The following is a 27471-nucleotide window of genomic DNA, read 5'->3' as shown; positions in this document are numbered from 1 at the left end:
AGACTATGTACTAATTATATGCACAGCGCTCATCATCTGTGTGCGCCAATAGCACTTTCGCACAAATGCAGTTTTGCATGTACAGTGGGTACAGCTACTTTTGAAAATTTGCCTATTATGTTCAAGTGGATTAGAGATTCTTCAGCATGAAGGCTTACCACCAATAGTAAGTAAATCAAATATGTCATAGAAATGAAAAGCAATTGTTCTTCCCTGTACGTCTGTGAGGGATTTTTTTTTAATGTTGTCTTCACTTTAATGAATAAAATATAACAATTTTACTGTGCAGGAAGATTTTTTTTTAATTCTGTCCATCTGTTGTCTCACAACAAGTCATAAATTCTTTACCATATTGAAACATTTTTCATTTTGGTGTGAACCAGTTGCCATTAATAATGTTCAGCATTTAGGGAAATGTAAAAGAAGAGCTAAGTTTTGAAACATAATTATTCAATATATTCAAATGCTCAGATCTTAGAAAAAAATATTTCCTTAAACTTTTCTATTCATTAAAATACAGACATGAATTGTTGAATCTAATGGACAGTAGCCCAGGCAGACTGTGCTAATAATCAGCACTACTTTAACAAAGCTACATCAATTTACACCAACTGAGGATCTGGCATATAATCTACATTTGTGCATCTACAGTTTCAAAACATTAGAAAATACAGGATGAAGAAGTCAGACTTTTGGATTTAAATGGTTACTCGCCCAGACTATTGATATTGCAAAGCAAAGCCTCATATTTCAATACTGGCCTGAGAACAGGATCATAGGTAGGGCAGCTGGGGATTCTGACTGAATACACCCTCAGCAGCTTCTGTTCTCAGGACTTCTGTGGAGCTCCTGGGAGAACATAAATATGTCACAGGGTGGTGGAAACATAAACGACCCTCCATTAGGGTTGAGACCCATTTGAGTGCAAAGGGCCAAGGTAGAGTGGCAGGTGCAAATTACAACTCTTCCACAGACCTGAGGAAGAGCTCTGTGTAGCTCGAAAGTTTGTCTCTCTTGCCAACAGAAGTTAGTCCGATAAAAGATATTACCTCACACACCATGTCTCTCTAACCTCCTCCATATATCAATGGGGGGTGAATTTAGCCAAGCGTTTTGAGTCATATAGCTGCCTAACATACAGACGTTTTAAGCCTTACTAGTTCACCTTGCCCCACCTACTGACACGGACCAGCATCCTTTTTAAAAGCCAACCCATGCTGGGTGGCTTGTTCTTTGGGATGACACAGTATGTAGATGAGCATGCGTTAGACATGCTGTTCTGTACTGTATTGTTTGTTCCAGGGCACTCAGTAGATTATGGCAAATCCTTGGTAGCAGTTCCTGTATGACAGGCACATACAAATAAAAATATGCCCATTCAAACTTTACCATAAAAAATCTTATTAAGAATAATGTATTAGAAGCTGCCTCTTTGGTAACTTAGTTGTACGCTTTTTAAAACTAGTTTAAGATGTTTTAACTCTCATCTGTATCAACTAAATAACAGCCAATTCCTAGTTAGAGAATTGTGGGGAAATATGTACGATACAAGGCCCTGATTCTGATCACATTTAAACCAATGCAAATCTGGAGTAACTCCACAGAATGCAGTTGCAGTGGAGTAAAACTAGTGGGAGGGAGATGAATGTCAGGTCCCAAGTATTTGTATTTCTCCCTTCTATTTTTTTGGCCATATTTGTGCCTGGTTGTCTTTCCATAAATCCACTTGCAGTCTCATTAAGGTCCTGATTCAGCAAGGTACTTAAGCACATGCCTAACCTTTAAGCATGTGAATAGGCCTAAAGTCATTCATATAGATGTATGCATCCCTTCCAAAACAGGGGGGCTGAGGGAAATAAAGCTATGTGAACTGAACTGACAAGCCCTTTATCTAATGCCTCCTTCTTGATAAGCTATACCTGCTGACTACAGTCCCACATGTAATCCCATTAAAAAAAAATCCTACATAAAATGTATCTTACATCTTGAAAGGTAGCTTCAATTGATTGTTTCATTGCAAAAGAAAAACCTCAGTAAGTTTAGGATTGTTTCGTTAAGATTTTCTGTTCATGTATAATTGTTTTGTATTGCACCTCAGAACATTCATAGCTTGTGCATTAGTTTCTTCACCTGAGCACCTGAGAAATGGACTGTGTATTTTATTCCTCTGCAGGACTAGTTATTGTTACAGCATAGCAACAGGAAAGGATCTGCTAAAATTAGCTCCACTATTTGTATTTCATTGATTTAATTTTGGCACACCAAAGACAAGAGGCTTATAATTATCAAGATAAAAATGTCACTGCACAGGAAATGGTGAATTGGCCAATCTCTCCTAAAGTTTTGCAAAGACCATTGGACTAGTGTCATCCATGTGATAAATGAGATAAGATGGGTAACTATGACTAAATAAATATAGCAAAGGAGGGCAAGGACATATGGTAGGACTTCTTAGAAAACAATCTGAATTGCATGATTGAAAACAATTAAGCTAATAGTCAGAATTAACAGGATCACTGATCCCTAACTAATATAATGGCATAAATCAGTTCAGTGGTTCCACTGTCAGAGTACTAGTACTGATACATGGCTTAGGTAAGACCAGAAGATCACACAATTTGAAGATTTATACAGAAATGTTCTCTATTACTGTTTGTTCTTTTAACTTCATGGAAGAAAGAAGTCCCTCTTTCCTTTAAGAACAGGGAAACTTAAAAAGGGAAGGATCTAGCAGAGCTACTGAATGCAGTAAAATGAGAGGGAAAGAGTTATTATAAAAGCTCAGCAAATAATAGAAAAATCTTTGCACAAATATTCAAATCCATTTTCAGCCATTTAGCATTTCCTTTTGGCAAACATTCAATTGAATATGCACGTAGTAATTTTTCTTCTGCCCTTTAATGACATAAGTCATATGCTTTTTGTTTTGTTCACTGATCATATAACATATTACTAATCAATGGGAGAATTTTGAATTATGTAATCAAGATTCATCAATTAGATATGTAAGACAGGGAACAATACCAAATAACTGAACAACAATACTTACATAACTAACCCACTCAGCGCAAATTGAATACTTGATAGTAGAATTCACAGTTTGCCACTTGTTTGAACTGAAAGCCAAGAATTTGGCTGAAGAAATTCACAAATATTTTTGAACAACAAATCCATTTGGTAATTTTGCAATCTCTTAACGGACAATTTGTAAACCAAAAAATGGCTAAAAGTATATGAATTATTTGCCCAACTCTAGTTAGTATAATCTATTTGAGATGAAACAAAGAACTAGGTTACCAAATATACACAACAGAAGACTACTTGTATGGATAGTATGAGGATTTATTAGAGAGTAATAAGTTGGTATACACACACACACACACACACACACACACACACACACACACACACACACACACACACACACACACACACACACACACACACATATGTAAACTTGTCTGTGAAATTCTTTCTTGTTCTTTGTTAAAACTGTTAATTGAATTTTGTTAATTGTATTTGTGTGGAGTTACCAATTTTGTCTGCTCTATTTGACTATACAATTTAAAACTGAATTGCAGATACATTCTAAAATGACTTATGTCTTGTTTCAGCAAAGTACTTAAACTCATACAGTGAGACTACCTATGTATTTAATTAGGTGCATGCTTAAGAACGTTCCTGAATCAAGGCCTTATAAAGGGCTTTTCTGTGTGGAGAAAATGTCTGGAATAGCTAGTGTGGAATATCTGTTGCTGTTTAACTATTCGGCACCAACTCTGATGTGGATTCTTTTATTCTGCGCTAAGAGTATGTCTACACTGTAATGAAAACCCAGGGCTGTTTTATTGCAGTGTAGACTTCTGGGCTCAAGTTGCAGCCTGAGCTCTGGGAGTGGGGCCCTCCCACCTTGCAGAGTCCTATATCCCAAGCTCCAGCCTGAGTCAGCTGTTAAGGGCCAGCCACTGGTATCTAATAGTTGCACAAAAGCACTCTTAGGCCACGTCCACACTACAGAGTAAAATCGAAATTAATAAAATCGATTTTATAAAACAGGTTTTATAAAATCGATTTTACGCGTCCACACTAGGGCACATTACTTCGGTGGTGTGCGTCTATGGTCCCAGGCTACCATCGATTTCCGGAGCGGTGCACTCTGGGTAGCTCAGTAAAAGAATGGGACCAATAACTTCGATTTCCGTCCACACTAACCCTAAATCGATATAGTAATATCGATTTTAGGGTTACTCCTCTCGTTGAGCAGAGTACAGAAATTGATTTTAAGTGCCTTGTAGTGTGGACGGGTAAAGCGTTAAATCAATTTAACGCTGTTTAAATCGATTTAACGCTGTAGTGTGGACCAGGCCTTAGTAAATGATAAGAGTCTCCACATGGGGAGTGAGGAATAGCTATTTAATTTCACATCCTGGCTATTTTGCACTAACTTCTCTGTGAAAGTAAAACAAAGTGATTGGTGTTGGAAAGTATCTTCTACACTATTGTACTTATGCATGCTGCTAAATTCTAGCAGTTTGTTTGAAGTGTTTACTGTCTCATGTTAGCTGTATTCTCAGGAGACCTCTGGTATTCTATTTGATCATTTTAGGTCAGAGATATTTTGTATGTCCCTGGATTATTTTGTTTGATAATGAGCTGTACGTGCTTCAATTTATTTATTTATTTGCATTCTGTTTCTCTACTTTTTATGCTAATTGCATTCCTCCTTTTTTTTTGAGTTTTCCTCCCATGAATTTTACTCAATAGTTCATATAACCCAGAATCCTTCCATATTTCTGCATAGATGTATGTGGATTTCACCAGTCCCATTAATCCACCTGAAAGAGAGTGGTCAAGCATTTGCTTTCTCAAACAGTAAAAATTCATCTCCACTATGTTTGATGAACAGAGGCGGCTCCAGGCAGCAGCACCCCAAGCGCGTGGTTGGGGCGGCAAGCCGCGGGGGGCTCTCTGCCAGTCGCCACGATGGCGGCAGGCAGGCTGCCTTCAGCGGCATGCCTGCAGAGCGTCCGCTGGTCCCGCATTTTTGGCGGACCTCCCGCAGGCTGCCGCCGAATTCATGGGACTGGGGACCTCCCGCAGGCAAGCTGCCAAAGGCAGCCTGCCTGCCATGCTTGGGGGTGGCAAAATGCCTAGAGCCGCCCCTGTTGATGAAGAAGCAGAGGAAAGAGGAATCTGTTCAAAAATACCACGCATGCTTTCAGTACTTCTCTACCCCAGACAGAGAACATTGACCCACATTATCCCAGTATGTGGGAAGCCCATCAAAGTAAGCCAAAGGAAAAGAAAACTCAGTGAGATTCTCCTAATGAAGTTTCCTTCCAATTAATCTGAAAACTGAATGGACCAGGTTAACTCTTTATCACCAAAGAAAAATTATTCAGTCCTCAGACTAACTGAGACCTTCACAGAAATTAAGATTCTTCTAGAGCCCAAAATACTCTACACATAGACTATGTGTCTCTGTTTTGCTTCATAGCACTCTTTCTGTCATCTGTGCAGTATCTGTGATCTGAATTTCTTCACTGTCAGTATGCACATTACATTAAACTACAATTTGAATGACACTTCCTTATCAAATTCATAAACAGAACTGTAGAAGCAGCTTGCTGAATATCCTGTAAAAAGATACAGACAGCTCAGTGCTAGTTTATAGGACATTCAGGAGAGATCAGATTTTGCAAAATAATGTGTCAGAATTCCAGGTGAGCCTGTAGAAGCTCAGGAAAACCAGGTTTTTTTCAGTGCAGAAACTGGATTTATGTTGGGCTAACTTGGATGTATCACCTTGTGGCAAGCTACTCTCAAGCTTAACTGAACCACAAAAGTAACCCTACTTCCTGGGCAACCAACCTCTTCTGGTTATTTGAGGAGGGAAAAGGGAAGTGATGTTGGGGAAAACATATATATGGATTCAAAAGTGTATAGTCTGTCTTTCTGAATGTTTTATTTGATGGAAAGGTTAATTATTCCCTAAACCCTGCTGATTTAATGATCTGTGTTATTCCTTAGGCTATTAATTTCTGGTATGTCCTGGTGATGAATGATGAACACACACAGCGGCGCTATCTGCTTTTCTTCCTTTTGAGTTGGGGACTTCCAGCTTTCGTTGTGATTCTGCTATTAATTATCCTGCGAGGGGTCTATCATCAGAGCATGGCACAGATATATGGCCTGGTCTACGGAGATCTGTAAGTTTTTCCTCAAGAAAACATCAGCTGGTGATTGAATGTTGTGTATTCTTACTGTATTTTCTTTAAATATATATAGTCTCATAACTAATCATAACGAATCAACTAATCATAACCTTATGGATAAATCTGTTACTCACTTACATGGCTGTGGAATTCCCTCACCAGCAGAGCCTCTGCAGTTCCACTGTGAAGTGTGTGGTGGTGATAGATGTCTACTGGGCAGGAGAAGAGAGGGTCTTCACATTTATTCTCCTTCACCTTTAAAATATTTTTCTTCCTCAGATTGCTAAAACTGTTCCTTCTCAGAGAGTGAGATTATCATAACCAGGGTGTCAAATATATTTTCTAAAAGTGTCTGTATTTGTGGGCCTGTGATATGCTGGTAAGTATTCTAAACTCTAGAGTATTCTCAGTTTGAGCACTGCTGTGGACACAAACAAAATGATCTTAATTAAAACAACACATATTCATAAGACTCAAAATGTCTGTCTCCCAAAGGTGATGACAGATGAGTGAAACATTGTTTTTTTTTTCAAAGCCAAACAATATTTTTTAGTAAGTTATTTCAGGATATGAGGTTATTTTGAAATACCAGGTCCACCTCAGGTGCTTACTCACCACATGCCATAATTGCATGCTTATTGCATAAGAAGGCATAAATAGACAGCTGCTTCTTAGAATAACACAAGGAATGTGCTAGTTTCTCTGTTCTGCTGTAACCTACCACAACTCTTGGTACAGTGTCTCAACTACAAATGCCATTTCTTGACATATGAGTGATAATCTCAATCAGGGGTACTGAAAAGCAGACTGTTCATGTACAGTTCTGAGGCTAGATCAAAGGAAGAAAAAAAAACACAAGAGTACATCCATCTTTTCTACAAGAGAAAGATATTAACCGTACACTGCGTTCCAGTCAGTTGCAATGCAACAAAATGCATAGGTTGATTGGACATGTATCCATTCGTAATAATTGAGCATCTCTCAAAGTGACTTCATTTTGAAAACAAGTAGATTACGGTGAGAAATTTAACTGGATGTTAGCATTGGACTCCACTCTTTTATTGTGTGTATAGGCACTTAGATAAAATGATAACAAGTGGTTTAGGAATATAATAAATATGATTCTGTATTGCACAGAATTGTTCCTTATGACCAAATGCTCCACCCTGCACAGTGGGCACAGGCGGCCCACTATGCATCATAACCGGGCAGTTCTTCTGCTCATTGCAGTCAGACTATGGAGTGGGTGGCAACCTATGCTGTGAAACATTGTTTCATGGTGTCTGTCTTTAGGTAAGCAGTCACAATTCCCTCAAAAACAAGAAGAAACCCAAGGCTGAATAAGTAAATGAGGCTGTTACTCACATGTTTGTCCCAAATGTAACCTAAAGATCTTTTCCAGCATGTCACTAGAGCTGGGCAAATGCCGGGGAGGATGTTCTGCAAGTATTCATCAGAATTTAAAAATGAATTTCCTTGGAGTATGTCCACACCCATTTTGGATTTTTTTTTGGGGGGGGGGAGGTGTTCTATGAATATTCAGTGGAGTTAGTTTTGCCTACATAGATGCTTCCAGAGAATGAATTTGAAACTCTTGGTCACTATAATGAGATGAGATACTCTTAATATAGCAGACTAACAGATTTCCCCAAATCCACTGCCAGAATACAAGCAGAGAAGTAATTAAATGAGCCAGACAAGGCTCTGATTGCACCCTTCACGAATAGAGGCTGCACATATAGATGCAACTACAATGAGCAAACCTTCATTAAGAAAAGTAAGGGTTTTAGCCTTTTTTGACCTTACCTAGGTCATAATGACAGAATTATTACCTCAAGGTTTCTTAAGAAGTCCTTCTTATTTTTTTGTGGTAGAATATATGTAGTTTTGTGAATACCCTAGAAGCTCACTGAGTCAAGATAGGTCTGAAGGATTTCTCTGCTAACATGCTAAACCTAAAGTGACTATGAAGGGTATTCTGGCTTAGCCAATGTTAGTGTAGTAGAGGGGTGTCTGAGAAAATTGTTCATAAATACTGCACTTGTTAAATATTACACTCATAAATTATTTTAAAGGTTGTTATTACTTTATATAAAGAAGCCTCTCAAGGCCTGAAAGAAGGAAGGGGGCTGGGATGAGATATGTAATTTAATTTGTTTACTTTGAACCAGAATGTAGAAGAGGAGAAAATGATGACATTTCCAAAGCCAGAGTCATTACATAATAACTCCAGCATCAGTGACAGAAATACAATATGGCTCCAGTGCTCTGCTCAAATAAGCTAATTTCCCATGAGAGATAGAAGATTGGTTAAAATAATAAAAGTAACAGAGCCTGTATCTTAGCTCTAAGTGATCACTCCTTCAGGACCCTCAACTCTGAAGGGAACTGGGTTACTGCAATGACAAAAGAGCTCCATTAGTCTTAACAAGAGTGCCATTGGTTTGATTAATGTTGATTAATGAGCAGTCGAGTGATTACATGGAGGGAACCTAGGTTTAATGCCCAAACGTTAATATATGGACATAATAATTGATATGAGATAATAAGAGAGTGGCCCCTTCCTTGTATTGCAATCATCTCACATATAGTAACAGACATTGGGTTTTGATATGGTAACCTACTGCATGTAGAAGGTAGCAAAAGGATCTTTTCTGTGTATATGATCTCATGGATCAGATGTACAATAGTGCAATATTGAACTCTTCCCATGGATAAGAAAAGAGAAGCAGATGGTTACATGCTTAGTGGTGTGCCAGTGTTCACTATAATATAAGTAAATATGATATCCTCTCTATTTTTAAACAGGGGAAATGTGGTATAGCAGAAGATCTGGTGCTTTTCAGGAGGTAGAGGGAGGCTTTAACAGCTGGTGAGGGCAATGTGAGGGGTTCTTATGGATGAACTTGCAGGGAGATTGGTCAAATGGGAAGGAGATTGGTATGCTAGTTGAAGGCAGAGGGAAGGTTTGTTTACTGCGTATGTCAAATTGACGGCTTACATCTGTGGAGCAATACTGGAGTTTAGCAGGAAGGGGTTTAGGCAGTGGAAGAGCATATCATCTTGGCTTAGAGGCTGGAAGGTTTGTGAAGAGAAGAGGGAAGGTTCATCATCTAGCAGTAAATCAGAGTAGGTACCTTGGCAAGAGATATGTTTTGCTTTCCTTCCCTTTCCAAAAATAAATATCTAATAAGTATTATTTCTCAGGCTTCTTATTTGCATTTGAAAAAAGTCAGGTCCTAATGATCCCAGTTGCATCTGTGCATAATTTATGTGTGGGGTAACCAGAAGCATGATCATGTTCCTGAAATCTGAATGTAGAAGTGTCATAGAATCATATAAATGTAGGGGCTGGAAGGGACCTTGAGATGTTATCCAGTCCTCCCCCCTGTGCTGAGAAAAGACCAAGTGTACCTCGATCATCCCTGAGGGATATTTGTCTAACCTTTTCTTTAAAACCTCTAAAAACAGAGATTCCGTTACCTTCTTTGAAGCCTATTCCAATGCTTACCTTTCTATATGGTTAGAAAGCTTTTCCTATGTCTATCCTTGTCATAAGCAGATAAGTAAGAGTTAATAGAACAGAAGTACTTCATATCTCTTTTGCCTGGAAAGGGTTAACAAGTCCAGGGAGCCTGGCTGTCACCTGACCAGAGGACCAATCAGGGGACATGATACTTTCAAATCTTGAGGGAAGGAAGATTTTGTGTGTGCTGTTAGTTTTTGGTTGTTGTTCACTCTGGGGCTCAGAGGGACCAGATGTGCAACCAGGTTTCTCTCCAGTCTCCCTGATACAGGTTCTTATAGATTCAAAATAGTGAGTACTAGGTAGATAAGGCGAGTTAGGCTTATGCTGGTTTTCTTTATTTGCAAATGTGTATTTGGCTGGGAGGAGTTCAAATTGGTATTTTGCTGGAAAGATTTTAATTTGTACTTGTATATTTAGGCTGGGAGGGTATTCTCAGTGTCTATAACTGAAAGACCCTGTACATATTCCATTTTAAATTTACAAAGATGATTTTTATTGTTTTTTCTTTCTTTAATTAAAAGCTTTTCTTGTTTAAGAACCTGATTGTTTTTTTATTCTGGTGTGAGACCCCAGGGGACGGGGTCTGGATTCACCAGGGAATTGGTGAGGAGAAAGGAGGGAAGGGGGAGAGAGAAGTTAATTTCTCTCTGTGTTAGGATTACTTTCTCTCTCAGGGAGAGTCTGGAAGGGGGAGAAAGAAGGAGGGAGGAAGGTGAATTTTCCTCTCTGTTTAAAGATTCGAGTTTGAATCACAGGGATCTTCCAGGGTAACCAGGGAGGGGAGCCTGGAGAGGCAACGGTGAGGGAAAGGTTTTTACTTTCCTTGTGTTAAGATCCGAGGGCCTGGGTCTTGGGGGGTCCCTGGGCAAGGTTTTGGGGGGACCAGAGTGTACCAGGCACTGAATTCCTGGTTGGGTGGCAGCGCTACAAGTACTAAGCTGGTAATTGAGCTTAGAGGAATTCATGCTGGTACCCATCTTTTGGACGCTAAGGTTCAGAGTGGGAATTATACCATGGCAATCCTAATCACCATTGCTGCGATTAAGCCTATTACTGTCCCACCTCATGGACATGGAAAAAACAATGCTTACTATCTCATTACTACATATTTGAAAGACTGTTGTCAGGTCCCGCTCTGTCTTCTTTTCTCAAGGTTAAGCATGCCCAGTTTTTTAATCTTTCCCAAAGGTCAGCTTAAACCTTTTATCATTTTGATACTTTAGAACAATGCAGTCCTAAATAGAGGGACTGCAGGAGAGAGGTGCAAAACTACAGATGGAGGAGGGGATGAGAAGAGAGACTAAGCAGAAGAGAGAATTTATTCTGTTTGTCTGCACCCATAGCTCAACAGTTTCATCCCAAATACACTAGTGGTTATTCCAAGGAATAAAGTCAGATGTGCTTACTGAGCGTTTATATTTAGAGGGTTTACATCACAGGATTTTACTGGCTCCAAGCGCACTCCAGTTTGGAAACCACAACAGGTACAGTTTATAAAACCACAAACTGCCAAATGACTGGGACTGGAAACTAATCAGTCATTTATATAGGAAGTTCTTTTTGGCATTTTGACTGAAAAAGGAAATAACCAAAAACCTTATTAGTTCATCAAAAAGAGTTCACATGGCTCTCAGACAAGGCATCTGAGAGTGAAGCAGCTATTTTCTCACCACCTCTCTCCCTTGTACACAAATAAATAAATAAATAAACAAACCCTATTTGTAATGCAGTTCCCCTGCCAATAAACTTCTCTAGTAATTTCTTACAATAAAACATAAAAACCAAGGCCCCACTCCTGAAAGTAGCTGCAAAACTGTGGGCGCAGTGAAGTCAATGAAACTCCATACAGGCACAGGATCAGTGCGCAAAGTAACACAGTTACGAATAAGAACTGGTTTTTCTAAATATGAGCTTGAAGGGGGTTTTTATTTCCAAATTCTGTAGATTTCTTTCTAAATATTTCCTTTAAACCAGTGGGTGCAGGTGCTGGAGAGAGTTGGTGTGTGACTCTGGCTGCTAGCATTATAGATAATGAGTGGGATTTTCAAATACTCTCAAAATGAGTTAGGAGCACAAGTACCATTTAAGGCAGTTTCAGTAATAGCAAAATGATAGCATCTTGATACAGGAGAAGGGCCTGGCTGAAACTTTCCACAAATATATATATTTGTCATCTTTTCTCATATCCCTGCACCTAAGGGACCTGAAGCAGGTTGCAACAAGCGAGTGTGATGGATCTGCAAAGCAGGGGACTACAGAAAAAGAGGAAAGGTCCTGAACCAGGAAGTGGCCAGACTCTGTTTGGGAGTTGGAGCCACATGGGAGCAGAAGAGAAGCCCCAGGAACTGTGAACAAAGTTGTGTGTGGAACAGGCTGTGACTGCTGTATATCACAGCTGGATGCAGGTCTATGTGGGACCTATGGGGAAGCAGCTGCAGCTGGGCAGGGAACCAGTGCAAAGGGGCACCAGTGAGAGACACTGACTGAGCCTGGCTTGGAAACATGCAAATGCTGATTTGCCTGCATGGAGACTGGACTGGAGAGGGCACTCCAGGCACTAGTCAGGACAAGCCCTGCCTCTCAATTGTACTGCCAGGGACCCAGGAATCATTACTGCTTACTTAACTTGCAACACTACACATGCACTCATTTCCTCAGTGAAACTGATGACAACACTTGGGGTTTTAGAAGGAGACAGTATGGGTCCAAGTGTACAACTCTTATGTTGCTGAGCACTTATGACAGTAAACTCTTTGACTTCAGCTTTAGCCTGGGCGGTTCACATGATCTTGGTGTCATGGTATAATATGGAGAGAGTTAGTGTCTCAGAGTCGCAGGTCTCAAATCATGACGAATTTGAGCTAGAACCGACAACTTTATTGATACCTAGCCACTTTCACCTTGCTTTGAAATCAGTGAACAGTTAACATGTGCCAGGTATGTGAAGCATCCACCGTACCCGTCTGGTTCCAATATAAGGCTGATGGTGCTGTAATCTTTCTGGGTCTGAGCCATGAGAAATAGCTGTATTAGACTTACATTTTTCACATTGAATCAGGCTAGCAGTATTGAAGTTTAAGAAATATATATTTGTATTTAATTGTAAATTGCTTTGAGATCCTCAGAGGAGAGTTGCTATATAAATGCAAAATGGGCTTTTTTGTTTATTAGACCCCTAGAAGAGCTGGGAATAAGAAATGTCTGTTTCCAGTTCAGTAAGAGTACATGAAAACATTTCTGCATTTTTTCACCTTCAATCATAACTGCCATTTCTGCTAACACAGCAGATTACACACACAACATTCCTTAGCTTCTCACCTGTTCACTCCTGCTCTGGTTAGCTATCTGTCTCGTCTCTTGTTATTATAGTATATTTCTTCCTCATTGTAGATGACACTCTCACTCCTTATTTCTGCTGTTGGGTTTGTACTCTGTCTTGGGTTTTCCTCCCTTCCTGAAGTCTCTCCTCACTTCAAGCTCCTGAATTGCTATGTCTAGGGGAGATTTAGCCAAGCACGTAAAGATTGATGTGTGGAGTACAGAGAGTGAAGGATTTATTTTATTGTATTTTTGACCATATTGGATAGTGAACAATTCAAGACCTCAAGAGCAAAGGTTTTTTTTACTAATATGGAAGCTTCATGGTAGCAGAGATCATCTTTCTGTTCTGTGTTTTGTACAGCAGTGTATGAATGGGGCTCCTACATGCTACTACAATACAAATAAATAATGATAAAAGTAAGTTCTATACAAAATTGCCAACTAAAATTCCTCTTTTAAGGGAGAGTACTGCCCTCTCACCCACAGTCACTGAGGGCCCATCCCACAGCAGAAATTAAGGGGGCAGGTTTGATGGATCTATGACTCTGCAGACACAATGGCTATTCTTCCCTCACAGACGGAGGAAGACACAAGCAGTACAGAGGCTACTAGAGCCCTAAACTTGCAGGGGCAGGAACAGAGTGGCTGTCCTTCTGTTCTGTTGTCTAGGGAAGTGTTTCACAATGACCGGTCATTGAACCGGCACTGGTCCATGGCAGCCTCCTTGTCTGTCCCTGAGATTTCCCTGATATAGTTAGAAAGGCAGCAAGCCTGTCCCTGGTATCAAAAGGTTGAGAAACACCGTTCTGGGGGAAAGATTCATCTTCTTAACCTCCATCGATTTCCTCTGATCTGAGTCCCTCCCTATACTTGGGCCTGGCACAGGATATGGGGTATTCCCCGTAGTGTATAGCATGGAAGGGCAGTTGTGCTATTATCTGTGAAGGAGTCCTCAACAAAGTTCTAGCAAGTTCCTGAGCAGTTGGTCAAGTGCACCTTCTGTGTCTTGACATAACAAGAAATCAAAGCTGAATTTCAGATAAAAGTCAATGCATCTGATTGCTGAGTGTTTTTTGTTTCTTCAAGACTCTGAAGTCCTGTCGGCTGTGAACCTGGACTAGTGATAAAATAAAAGACAAAGTCCGAACCCCACTAATGCTCTGGGATATTACCTTTAATTATTGGTTTGCTTAGCACTGATCTGCTTGGGTCAATACACAAAAGTAAGTCAGTCCATGTTCCAGAAAACACACATGCCCTAAGCTGGATGTGATGGAACACGCATACTAACAAAACAGGTTGGAGTGGGGTGCAGACAGTTCTTTGCATTCATCATAAATGTATCCACAAGGCAACAAAAAGGTATAACTGAACCATGGACTAGTGCTGAGTGTGAGCGTGTGGTACATATAAGATCTTTTACAAACTGTATAGAAAATATGAGTGTTCAGAAATATTTCCTTAGAAGGAGTTCCAAGGCTATTGAAATTTTGAATGATAAGCCCTATTAAAATTTAAAAATTTCATTAATGGACCAGTCACACCTTATGAAAAAACTAGTAGGCTCAAGTCTCAACCTAAACAAATCTTTAAAATAATAATAATAATTCTGGGGGCCTTGTACTTCTTTACCTTCAAGGCTTATTTTGCCTTTACTCTTTGGTGAGAGGCTGCCCTGCAGCATCTTCCTAACTGATAGTCTGACTGAGGTGGAGTTTTGTTCCAATGTCTGCAGCATCCATGATTTGTAAATAGTTCATTGACTCAACTTAAAATGAGGCTGCAATCAGCCCCAATTGTTACTAGAAGTTGTAAAGCACATTACAGCTCTATCTGTGAAATAAGGTTGGAGGTTTTATTCATTATATAAATGTATGCACTGTATTATAAACAGGATTGTTTGGGACGTCCTACGATTGGGGGATACTTAAAATGGTTGGCAGGATGCAGGCCTTGCAGGGGTCGTCAGAACATCACATTGAAGTAGACATATAATAAAAATAATAATACCCAACTCTTATAAAACACTTTTCATCAGTTAGATCTCGAAGTGTTTTACAAAGAGGCTGGTATCTCCATTTTACAAGAGATAAAAGGCACAGAGAGATTAAATGACTTGCCAGCGATCACTCAGCGGCCAGTTGCAGAGCCAGGAATAGAAGTAAAGGTTTCGGAGTCCCAGTCCAGTACTCCCTCCATTAGGCAGCACTGCCTCCCAGGGGTTCCATTAAGCATGCAAGGACAAGCCATTATATAGTTTTGGTCTTGGCATAAGAGTGAAAGGCAAAGCTTCTAAGATTCAGTTTTGCCACCTTGGAAATTTTTGCTGAAAGACTCACTTTTTGCAAATATTTTGGGTTTTTTACCCAACCTTAGTCATGAGAAAATGATATTATGATACAGTTTCAGATTTAAATAATTCTAGAAGGAAGGAGGCAACAAGACTAGACAGATTTTGATGGCAGGGGGAGGACTAAGCAGAGGTGAGGGGGAGAGAGTCTTGGCATAGCAAGGGGACTATGGAGGAGAATACAGCAGGGAAAGCATGATTTTGTTTGCATACTATATTCTGCATAGCTCCAGAATGTAAATACATTGAGCCTGTGAGTCCATCTAGTTCTTGTGGTAGCATCAGAACATCTTGGTAGAGTTCTGTAGATCATAGTAGGAAACAATTCCGGGGCTCTATTCCCATCAATGTTGTGGTGACAGACATATAGAGAGGAAAATGTCTATGATTTATATAGTCACCAAACCCACAAACAGACTTATTATTCCCCTACTCAAAATGTCTGTTCATTATTTTATATGGTACATTCATCTGCATTCTTCTCCACAGCATATTCCCTCTTTTTTCCCTCTTCCTTTTGCTCCTTTTGTCCCACCTGCTTCCATTGTTGCTCTCCTTTCTCTTCAAATTGCCATTGAAGCAGCTAAGTGCTGCTCATGCAAGTGGTGCTCACACAACTGAGCGACACATAAGTTTCTGGTTCCAAAGCCAAGTGCCACATGAGCTGCTAAGGTTGAAACAGTAGTGAAAGGAAATCTATAATTCTTATTATTTGATTTCTTGTAATTCACAAATATGACATCATATCTATAAATTATATAGTGACAAATATATGTCAAAATGTAACCGCTATATTTGCATGAATCAGTGTGTGTTTAACTCTTGACAGTCAATGTCTAATATTTCTGGATCAAATTCTACCCTATGTTCCCCCTCAGAGCATCTGTTAACAGAGAGCAGAATCTTGCCAGCTGTGTACAGTTGTTTGTATGCTGTTGCCTTAATTCCTCCAGTACTTTCAGTAAAGCTGCATGTTCTGCTAACCGCTGCTAAGGCTGATGTAAAGATATCTAACTGCTAAATTTGACCATTTTAATTCCCTTTTATTTATCCCTTCATTACTAGCGTATGTTTTCAATGAAGAAAAATTTATTCTTTCTGAGAGCTTTTTATATTTTTGTAAATATTTACTGTTAATGCAAAGCAAATATTAGCACATCAGAAACAGGCATGAATCAGTGGGTTGTGCCCCTAGTGTGTTTTTAAAACATTAGGTTATTGTGATAGTGGAATTTTGAAGCATACAGATGGAGAAAAGGATATTTTTTAAAGGTTGAAAGCCTCACTTAGTTTTAGATACTGAATAAGACAAAACGTTCAATTTTGAAAGGTTGTAATATAAGATCTTTACAGAAAGTGGTTTTACCCTGAATTATGTCATGACTCCATATCTGACTGAGCCTCTCTCTGGCATCAATCCATGTGAATGGATCCCTGCACCCATGCAGAGACCCATTGACTTCACTGAGGATTTTGCAGGTGTCAACCCACATGGAACATGTTGCAGGAGACAGGGCCTGTACATATTGGGGGGCTTCTTAGGTTATGTCTTCACTGCACATTAAGTGTGGATTCTGACTCAGGTTTGAGCCCAAACCTCACTCCAATCAGTCTGACTAGGATCAGAAAGCACTCACGACAGGGTCCTAGGGCCCTGCTAGGTGAGTCAGTGCCTGAGTCCCACTGAAACTCATGTCCAAGTCTTGTCATTTTGCAGCGTGGGCACTGCTCAAGCCATAGACCCAAGCCAGAAGGTCTGTATAGTGCAGTATGGATGTGTTAGCATAGCTGTGAGACCTCCGCAGGTTCACAGTGCAGTGTGGACGAGCAAGCACAGGCTTGGGAACACTGATACCAGAAGCCCAGGTCCCACAATCGGGAATTATAATGCAGTGCAGACATATGCTTTTGGTTTCACATATAATTTATATTCAGTTTCCAAGCTAATGACCAGAGAAATAAACAGAATAGTCTCTGCTAACTTGTGATCCATAATTAGCAGAAGAAAACCTGTTGCCACCACAAAAAAAATGAGGAGTCCGGTGGCACCTTAAAGACTAACAGATTTATTTAGGCATAAGCATTCCTGGATAAAAAACCCACTTCTTCGGATGCATGGACTGAAAATTACAGATACAGGCATAAATATACTGTCACATTAAGAGGAGGGAGTTACCTTACAAGTGGAGAACCAGTGTTGACAAGGCCAATTCAGTCAGGGTGGATGTGGTCCACTCCCAATAATTGAGGAGGAGGTGTCAATACCAAGAGAGGGAAAATTGCTTTTGTAGTGAGCCAGCCACTCCCAGACCCTATTCAAGCCTAAATTAATGGTGTTAAGTTTACAAATAAATTGTAGCTCTGCAGTTTTCTTTTGAAGTCTGTCCTTTTAGGAGGGCTACTTTTAAATCTGTTATTGAATGTCCAGGGAGATTGAAGTGTTCTCCTACTGGCTTTTGTATGTTACCATTCCTGATATCTGATTTGTGTCCATTTATTCTTTTACATAGAGACTGTCCGGTTTGGCCAATGTACATGGCAGAGGGGAATTGCTGGCAAATGATGGCATATATCACATTAGTAGATGTGCAGGTGAATGAGCCCCCGATGGCTGATGTGTTTGGGTCCTCTGATGGTGTCGGTAGAGTAGATATGGGGAGAGAGTAGGCAGCAGGGTTTGTTACAGGGATTGGTTCCTGGTGTGACGGGTTCGGTCACAGAGACCCCCTTGGGACTGTCACCTGATGTGATGAAACTATCTCTGAGTCCATTTTTCCTGCCAGCTTGGGACTCCAGAATCCTGTCTTGTTGAACCAGACACGCTACTCCGCTCCAGCACAGACCCAGGATCTGAACCACATCCCCAAAGCTGCAGGCTTTAACTGAAAACCACTCAGCAGGTACTCCTATCTCCATCACCCAGACACCCAGCTCCCAATGGGATCCAAACTCCAAATAAATCCGTTTTACTCTGTAGAAAGCTGATACACGGTAAACTCATAAATTGTCCACCCTCTAGAACACTGATAGAGAGATATGCAGAGCTGTTTGTTCCCCCAGGTATTAATTACTTACTCTGGGTTTAATAATAAACAAAAGTGATAATTTTTAAGTCTAAAAAGCAGGAGTTAAGGGTTTCAAGTAATAACAGACAGAACAAAGTAAGTCACCAAGCAAAATAGAACAAAACACGCAGCTCTATGGATTCCAGTTCAGGTGACATGATCATATGTTCTGTGAGACTGCATTACCCACTTGCTGGCACACACAGGAAGTCTTACAAGTAAACAGAGCCATTTACAACCAATTGTCCTGGTTAATGGGAGCCATCAAGATTCCAAACCACCATTAATGGCCCACACTTTGCATAATTACAATAATAATTACAATAGAACCTCAGAGTTATATTTCATATTACCAGCTTCAGATACAAGAATGATACATTCATACAAATAGGATGACCTCACTCAGTAGATTATAAGGTTTTTAATGATACCTTACAAGAGATCTTTAGCATAAAGCATATTCCAGTAACATCATATCCACACTTTTAGACATATTTTTAAAAAAATATGGAGTGCAACGTCACACCTGAGTTAGTGTTTCTGTGGTGTGGTGTGGGTGTGTCGTTGCTGGTTAGTATTTGCTTCAGGTTGGGGGGCTATCTGTAAGCAAGGACTGGCTTCCCCAAGGTCTATGAGAGTGAGGGATCATTTTCCAGGATCGGATGTAGATTGTTGATAATGCGCTGGAGTGGTTTTAGCTGGAGGCTGTACATGATGGCCAGAGGTGTTCTGTTATTTTCCTTGTTGGGCCTGTCCTCTAGTAGTGACTTCTGGGTACTCATCTCGCTCTGTCAATCTGTTTCCTCACTTCCCAGATGGGTATTGTAGTTTTAAGAATGCTTGATAGAGATTGTGTAGGTGTTTGTCTCTGTCTTAGGGATTGGAACAAATGCAGTTTTATCTTAAGGCTTGGCTGTAGACAATGGATCATGTGATGTGTCCTGGATGGAAGCTGGAGGCATGTAGGTAAGTACAGGGGTCAATAGGTTTCTGGTACAGGGTGGTGTTTATGTGACCATCACTTATTTGCACTGTAGTGTCCAGGAAGTGGATGTCTTGTGTGGACTGGTCCAGGCTGAGGCTGATGGTGGGATGGAAATTGTTGAAATCCATGTGGAGTTCTTCAAGGGCCTCCTTCCCATGGGTCCATATGATGAAGGTGTCATCAATGTAGCACAAGTAGAGGAGGGGCGGTAGGGGACGAGAGCTGAGGAAGTGTCATTCTAAGTCACCCATAAAAATGTTGGCACGCTGTGGAGCCATGCGGGTAGCCATAGCAGTGCTGCTGGCTTGAAAGTATAAGTTTATCCCCAAATCTGAAATGGTTGTTGGTGAGGACAAAGTCACAAAGCTCAGCCACCAAGTGTGCCATGGCCTCATCAGGGATACTGTTCCTGACAGCTTGTAATCCATCCTTGTGTGGAATATTGGTGTAAAGAGTTTCTACATCCATAGTGGCCAGGATGGTGTTTTCTGGAAGATCACCAATGGATTGTAGTTTCCTCAGGAAGTTGGTATCTCAAAGATGGCTAGGAGTACTGGTAGCGTAGGGTCTGAGGAGAGAGTCCAAATAGCCAGATAATCCTGCTGTAAGAGTGCCAATGCCTGAGATGATGGGGCTTCCCCACAGGCTTGAACTGGGTTGAAGTAGTATTGTACAGATGCACTCCAAAAGTCCAGCCTAGTCTCTGAAAGAGAACCAACCTTTTAGGACTGGCCCTCACTTGGTGCGATGAAGTGGACTAATAGTAATAATTATATAATGCTTTTCAGTAGATCTCGAAGCACTTCACAATTTTTAATGTATTTATCCTCACAACTCCCTTGTGAGGTTCGGATGTGCTATGTCCCCATTTTACAGCTGGGAACTGAGGCACAGAGCTACTGTGTGACTTACCCAGGATTACATAGGAGATCTGTGGTGAAGCAAATAGTTGAACCTGATTTTCCCTTAGTGTTCTAACCATCCAGTCAACTTGACCTACAGGGATGGTATATTCAAAGTCTTTGATTGTGACATCTGTACTTGCAGCATGCTATGAGCCAAAGCAATGTGTATAAATACATATATTTTCATGTACTTGTGTCTCCCTGAAAGGACTCATAGAAATGGCTTGTGCTTGAGCTCTATCATCACAGCATATCACCATATTCTACAGCAGGGCAGTTTGCCCTCGCCCTCAAATTACAGGAAGCATATGGGCACAGGCTAAGTGTTGATCACTACAGCCAGCTGCACTTTTGGGAATCTGATTCCAAGGGCTCAGACAACAGCCCCTCTATGTCCTGTCTGTGCAACAAACCAGACATTTAAAACCCTGTTTCACCTAGCACAGTCATGACACCCTCTAAAAAAGGAACACAGCTTTATCAAACGGCTTTAACAAGCAGTTGTAAGAGTAGGATAGTATAGATAGGGTCACCATGTTCAACATAAGGATTGCAAAGCAATAGTTTTCAGCACACTTTTCTAGCATTTATAATACTATAGCCCACAGAGATCTTAGCAAGTGAGACAAAACATGCAAATAACAGAAGCGAAGGTGCTAAGGTCAGTGTGTTGGGGGGCGGGAAGCAATGAGAGCCCCTGGCCTGATCATTGTTCTTTTTTTAATTCCTTCTGGTTGCAGGACTGTGAAGTGAGCTTGATTTAATGTTTAAAAGTTTGCATATGGAAATGTGTCCTTTTCCAGCCTATGCTTATATTGAAATGCTCCATGTGAAGAGCAGATAGACAGCAGTGTAGTAATCAAGAGACAAATGTGTCTGTCATAAAAGACAGCAGCAGGGAACAGTTTTCTTGAACATGGGACCATGTAAGGAATGCAAAATTAAGAAATGTCACAAAGTGAATCTTAAATAATAGCTCTTCATTTCATAGCTATTTCTAATTAATGGCATGGGTGGGGAAAGAACAGTAGTATCATTCATAAACATTCTAATTTAATTAATTTTATAACATTCCCTTTCTAACATGTTTCAGGACACAAATGGAAAATGTATATACAAGGTTTGCTTCTTATCTAAATAGAAGCAAAAGGAAAGGGCATTCCCTTCCCCTGAGCTATACTTCCAGCACATATTTAAGAAAAGAGATGAGCCAATGCAGCATTTGTGGAATGACATAGCCACAACTCAAGCCATGCAAGGCTTTATAGATCAGTCAGTACCTGAGTTGTACTCAGAAGTGGCTGGTGAATTAGTGCAACAATTCACAAGACCCACCTGTAAGAAACGGTGTAAGACCTTGCTGCTTCACCATAACCAAATTAGCAGAGTCCTGTGGCAACTTATAGACTAACAGATGTTTTGGAACAAGAGCTTTCGTGGGGGGAAATACTCACTTGTCGGATCATGTAGTGGAAATTTCCAGGGGCAGGTATATATATGAAGCAAGAAGCAGGCTAGAGATTACGAGATAGTTCAATCAGGGAGGATGAGGCCCCTCTTCCAGCAGTTGAAGTGTGAAACCAAGGGAGGAGAAATTGGTTTTGTAGTTGGCAAGCCTTCACAGTCTTTGTTTAATCCGAGCTGATGGTGCCAAATTTACAGATGAACTGAAGCTCAGCAGTTTCTCTTTGAAGTCTGGTCCTGAAGTTTTTTGCTGCAGGATGGCTACCTTAAGATCTGCTATTGTGTGGCCAGGGAGGTTGAAGTGTTCTCCTACAAATTTTTGTATATTGCCATTCCTAATATCTGATTTGTATCCATTTATCCTTTTCTGTAGATACTGTCCAGTTTGGCCGATGTACATAGCAGAGGGGCATTGCTGGCATATGTTGGCATATATTACATTGGTGGACGTGCAGGTGAATGAACAGGTGATGGAGTGGCTGATCTGATTAGGTCCTGTGATGGTGTCACTGGTGTAGATATGTGGGCAGAGTTGCATCGAGGTTTGTTGCATGGATTGGTTCCTGAGTTAGAGTTACTATGGTGCGGTGTGCAGTTACTGGTGAGAATATGCTTCAGGTTGGCACGTTATCTGTGGGCGAGGACTGGCCTGCCACTTAAGGCCTGTGAAAGTGTGGGATCATTGTCCAGGATGGGTTGTAGATCCCTGAGGATGCGTTGGAGGGGTTTTAGCTGGGGACTGTATGTGATGGCCAGTGGAGTCCTGTTGGTTTCTTCCTTGGGTTTGTCTTGCAGTAGGAGGCTTCTGGGTACATGTCTGGCTCTGTTGATCTGTTTCCTTATTTCCTCGTGCGGGTATTGTAGTTCTGAGAATGCTTGGTGGAGATTTTGTAGTTGTTGGTCTCTGTCTGAGGGGTTGCCCATTAATTTCATTTAGTGGCCTCTAGTTCTTATATTATGGGAACAAGTAAATATTTTTTTCTTATTCGCTTTCTCCACACCACTCATGATTTTATATACTTCTATCATATGTGTAAGTATAAAAGTGGTTGATGGCACAGGCACTAACGCTTTCTCCCTTCGTCTAAGTAATGTGGGGAGCACCCCACGCTGCATAGATGTTGTTTTATTAATAAAGCTTTAAAGCTTAGACACTTGGTGTGCTTTGTCATCTCCTCCCCAGCAATCCTGCGTCCTCAGCCTAATCACCTAACGCCTCAGGCAAATTAATAACATAAATCTGTCACACTCTCTACACCATCATCTCATCCTAGCTGGCCTTGCGCGTGGAACTGGAAACATTTCTGAGAATGCTACCATAGAGGTCCTGGATTTCATTCTCTTTCCTAGCAGCCTAAATTTGGCCTCCAGGATGTCTCTCCTACCCTTCCCTATGTCATTGGTACCTACATGTACCACGACCACTGGCTCCTCCCCAGCACTGCACATCTATCTAGATGCCTCAAGAGATCCGCAAACCTTCACACAGGCAGGCAAGTCACCATACGGTTCTCCTGGTCATCACAAACCCAGCTATATATTTTTCTAATGATTGAATCTCCCATTACTAACACCTGCCTTTTCCTAATGACTGGAATTCACTCCCCAGAGAGGTAACCCTCAGTGTGAGAGGATACCCCAACATCATGTGGAAGGAGGGTCCCAACTATGGGAAGGTTTCCCTCTGCTGCTGTTGATGGCTCTCCTTCCCTGAGCCTTTCATCCTTCTTAACAGTGCAGGGGCTGTCTGACCGGAGGTGGGATAAAACTACAGTGTCCTGGAAAGCCTCATCAACATACCTCTCTGCCTCCTTTAGCTCCTCCACTTCCGCCACCCTGGCCACCAAAGCCCATACACGGACTCCGAGGGGCAGGAGCTCCTTGCACTGAATGCACACATACGCCACCCACCCACAGGGCAGGTAATCATACATGCTACGCTGAGCTCAATAAACAGGATAGCCCCCACTCTGCTGCTCGGCTTTTGCCTGCATTCTCTCCTAGAACTACCTAGGTTAATGATAGGGTTTTTGTTTACATCAAGAAGTTTTGATTATAGTTTGATTCAATGAATGGTTTTAAAGAATGGCAAGTGTACCTCGCCCTCTTCACACTCCCCTTCCAAACTCCCTCTTGAAACTCCCTGTTAGTGGCCCTTGGTTGCTTGCTCAAGGCTTTATAAAGCCTGGGCCTTCCAGATAGCCCTGCCCCTTGACTAAGGCTCAGCCAATGAACAGAGGCTTCTAGATTTCAAACCTTGTTTAGAAGCTCACAGCTTCCAAGTGCTGGTCACAGCACACGGTCCTTCAAAAAAACAAACAGACAGACGAACAATCGCAAGTTCAGCACACAGCAAAGTAAACCCACAAACACACACTACAGACAGCCACTTACCCCAAGGATCCCATATTTTCTCCTCCTTCACCTGGAGAACTCCCTCTCGAAACTCCCTGTTAGCAACCCCTGTTCGCAAAGCTGTCAATCTATTTTATGTGAAAGGCATTTGGATACTGCACTGATGGGCAGAAAATACAAAACCCTAAGGTAGGTGGATAGATACGTTCATTACTCTGAAAATGAGATCAAAGACAGTACAAAAGAGATTAATGAAAATGCCCAACAGCAGTGTTCTTGTTTGCATTTTTCCTTAGGTAATATTTTCCCTTAATTGGTGCTCCCTGGAAAGTTTCCCAGTACAGGGCTAAAGTGCATGAGTGTGTGTTAATACAGCATCTTTTACTTTCTTTGCTCAGTTGGTCTCTAATACCTGTATTGTGTTGATGCCTTCTTGGTATTTTGTTTCAAAGAAGAAAACGCTCAGTGTAAAATGGATTAGTGAAAGATTTTTAGGTGATATAGTGAGAAGATTGAAATACAGAGGGCTGAGTTGTAATACCATAGCTGAGGATTTGGGATCTGACTCATTAGGGAAAAGCAGAGCATTGTTAAGTTGTTGGGTTTTTTCCCCCCTCTTGCAGTTGCTCTGTACATAAACAGCAGCTATGGTAAAGATAAACAAGGAAATTTGCTTTTTCTCTTATTGCACAATAGAACATCTAACTTATTGACAAGGATGTGGTGTGAATACTTACTCAAAATGAATCTTCTAAGAAGCCTGTTCTTTAACATTTCAAAGCAATATCCTTGCACTTTACTTCATTTGTTGTTTCTATTTTCTGTGCTTCAGTGTCTTCTACCCTTTCTCATATTGAGTAGACAAGGTGGGTAAGGTGTTATTGTTTACTGGACCAACTTCTGTGGTGAGAGAGACAAGCTTTTGAGCTACACAGAGCTCTTTTTCAGGTAGTAATATTGAGTAGTAATTTACTCTGTGAGTTATCCCCCTTGATTAACATGGGGCTACTTGGGGAGTAATGCACTACTTAATATAAGTGTGGCACTATATAGCCCATGATATAGGCCAAACCACACATCCAGTTTTTAGAAGAAAACCCCATTGACATAAATAGGGATTTTTTGCTTTAAAGTTTTGAAAAGTATGATTATTAAACTGAGACTTTGGTTTGATCCACCTGTGGATAAGGGATAAGATATCCCTTTCTGTTCTTTCCTTTCATTAAGACTGCTCCAGGAGTGTTTACTGTTGGTGGTGGTGGTGGTGGTTTTTTGTGTGATTTTTTTTCTTAACTCTTTTTGTTCATAAAAAGAAACCAAAATAATATAAAACTGAATGTGTAAGTGGGTTATTGTCATTGCACATAGTCCAGGAAAAAATGCAGTTGTAAAACTCTTTACATTAAGGGTCACACTTTAGTCTTGGATCCAGGGTGTTGTCTGCTATCATTATACTTAAGGAGTTAATTGCCCTGCTGCTTTGCAAATTATAGTGAAAACATTCTTGGGGGCCGGACTCTGATCTCATTTATGCTCATTTTAAACTGGTCTAACTCCACCAAATTCCAGGGTAACTTCCAATGTAACAAATAGTAAAATTTAGTTAATAGCAATTTTTAAAATATAAATGAGAAGGAATCAGGCTCTTTTATATCCACAATTCTATCATCATGGTAATTAGAGGAAGTTACTTGAACCAGATTACTCTTACAGTTCTGAACAAATGAGGTAACTGTAAATGAGTTGCATTCTGGGAAGTGGTCTTAGATTACAGAAGTCTGAAATGTAGTTGGTTAAAAGAGGGTTACATATTCCACAGCTGTTTTAGGCTGGAGATTTGGGGCAGCTTTTATGATTCAACTGAAATCTGTTTACTTTGACCTTAAACTGTTGGCACACCGAAGCAGTTTGCATGCCCGAGAAAATCCCCTATCCATACTGTACAGATATTGGCTGAACTTGCTGTTGAGTACAAATGGTTAAGTGAAAACCAAAAAAACAAGTTTGTATTAAGCGAAAGTTGGACTTAGGGAAAGTCCCAACTTTTTACCAATGAATGTGACAGTTTTATGGGAAGTTCTTTTCAGAACAAAAGAACTGATTTTGTGGCATTATAGGATGATATATATAGGAATTGCATGCTGTTTTTGTTTCTCTTTAATGTTTTTTTTCTTTTGGTAACTAGGATAAATTGAATTGCTAGGGCTTGTTAACTTAAGACCCAAGACCTTACATCTCCGTTCATGTCCTTGCTGCTGTTGCTTTGTGTTTAGGGATCATGCCCTCATGTGTGACAGCTAATGTTTGGTGGAAAATCATTATACATTATCATGTGGTGAGTGAGGTTTACCACAAAAGAGCATAGTTCTCTCAGCCTGTGAGAGAAATGCACTCATCCTCTCAGAAATTTGATGATCTGGTCCAACATATTTTGGGAGGCTCCCTGGGAATAAACAGCAAAATGGAATGATTATTTCTGCAGAATGCCAGTGCTCAGTAAAAAAGCACAGTTTTGTAAAAAAATATTTTAATAAACTACTGATACATTAGTACAGTGTACTTTAGTAACATCCAAGCTCTAACAAATTGCACTTTGTCATTTTGACTACAAAATACTTATGAAAGTCGTTTTTACATATCACTTGCACCATTCTTAAAGTTTTCTTTCTACTGCAGAGGACGGAGAGGGACTGATACTGTGCTGCATATGTTGAAGGTTAAAAGTAAACTGCATTAGTTGCCTGTCTCTCTTCCAACAAAGAAGCTATAGTTGAGCCAATGGTAACGTCAAGCATTTGTATTGTTGCTCAGCAACAGCGTGAGCCTCAAGAAGCCAATAGAAAAGCTTTGTTCTGTTCTTTTACATATAGTTCAGTGTGTATCTGTAATTTCCTGTTCACCATCTGGGAAAGCCAGATGCAGCTCTTTTGATAAGAGGCACCAAGGTTCAAACTATCTGCTCCAGTCTTTCAAATGTAGATTCAGACTTGTTTGCACCAGAACAAACTGGTACTTCCTCTGTTGTAATGTGCTGTTGGTTTCTGTTCTACGCTGTATCCTAAATGAACAGAAAATACGTAGGCTGTTTAAAAACAAAGAATCCTACATACGGTGTAAAGCTCCTTTCAGGAACTGAGTATTAAAAAGCTAGGGGTCTCCTGAGGAATTCTTCAGAGGTTAGATCTAGGAGACAAAGTTTAAAAAAAACGAAACCCTAAAGTCAGGAACAGTGGCCTGTTCACACTATCAGCAAGACCATTTGCACTTGAAACAAGTCTATGA

The 27471-nt window shown here is 40.5% G+C and overlaps 1 protein-coding gene across 2 annotated transcripts in view; it reads left to right on the top strand.

Annotated features, from left to right (window-relative positions):
* Positions 1-27471, top strand: part of ADGRV1 (adhesion G protein-coupled receptor V1) — a 463719-nt gene that overhangs the window by 326979 nt on the left and 109269 nt on the right. For both annotated transcript variants that reach the window (XM_030567084.1, XM_030567083.1), the window contains one exon: positions 6031-6209. In XM_030567084.1, coding sequence (XP_030422944.1) covers positions 6031-6209 — 179 coding nt within the window. The remainder of the gene's footprint in view (positions 1-6030; positions 6210-27471) is intronic.

Source organism: Gopherus evgoodei, chromosome 6, assembly GCF_007399415.2.
Source record: "Gopherus evgoodei ecotype Sinaloan lineage chromosome 6, rGopEvg1_v1.p, whole genome shotgun sequence".
NCBI classification, from domain to species: domain Eukaryota; kingdom Metazoa; phylum Chordata; order Testudines; family Testudinidae; genus Gopherus; species Gopherus evgoodei.
The sequence above is the reverse complement of the archived record's forward strand: the minus strand, read 5'-3'. Positions and strand labels throughout refer to the sequence as shown.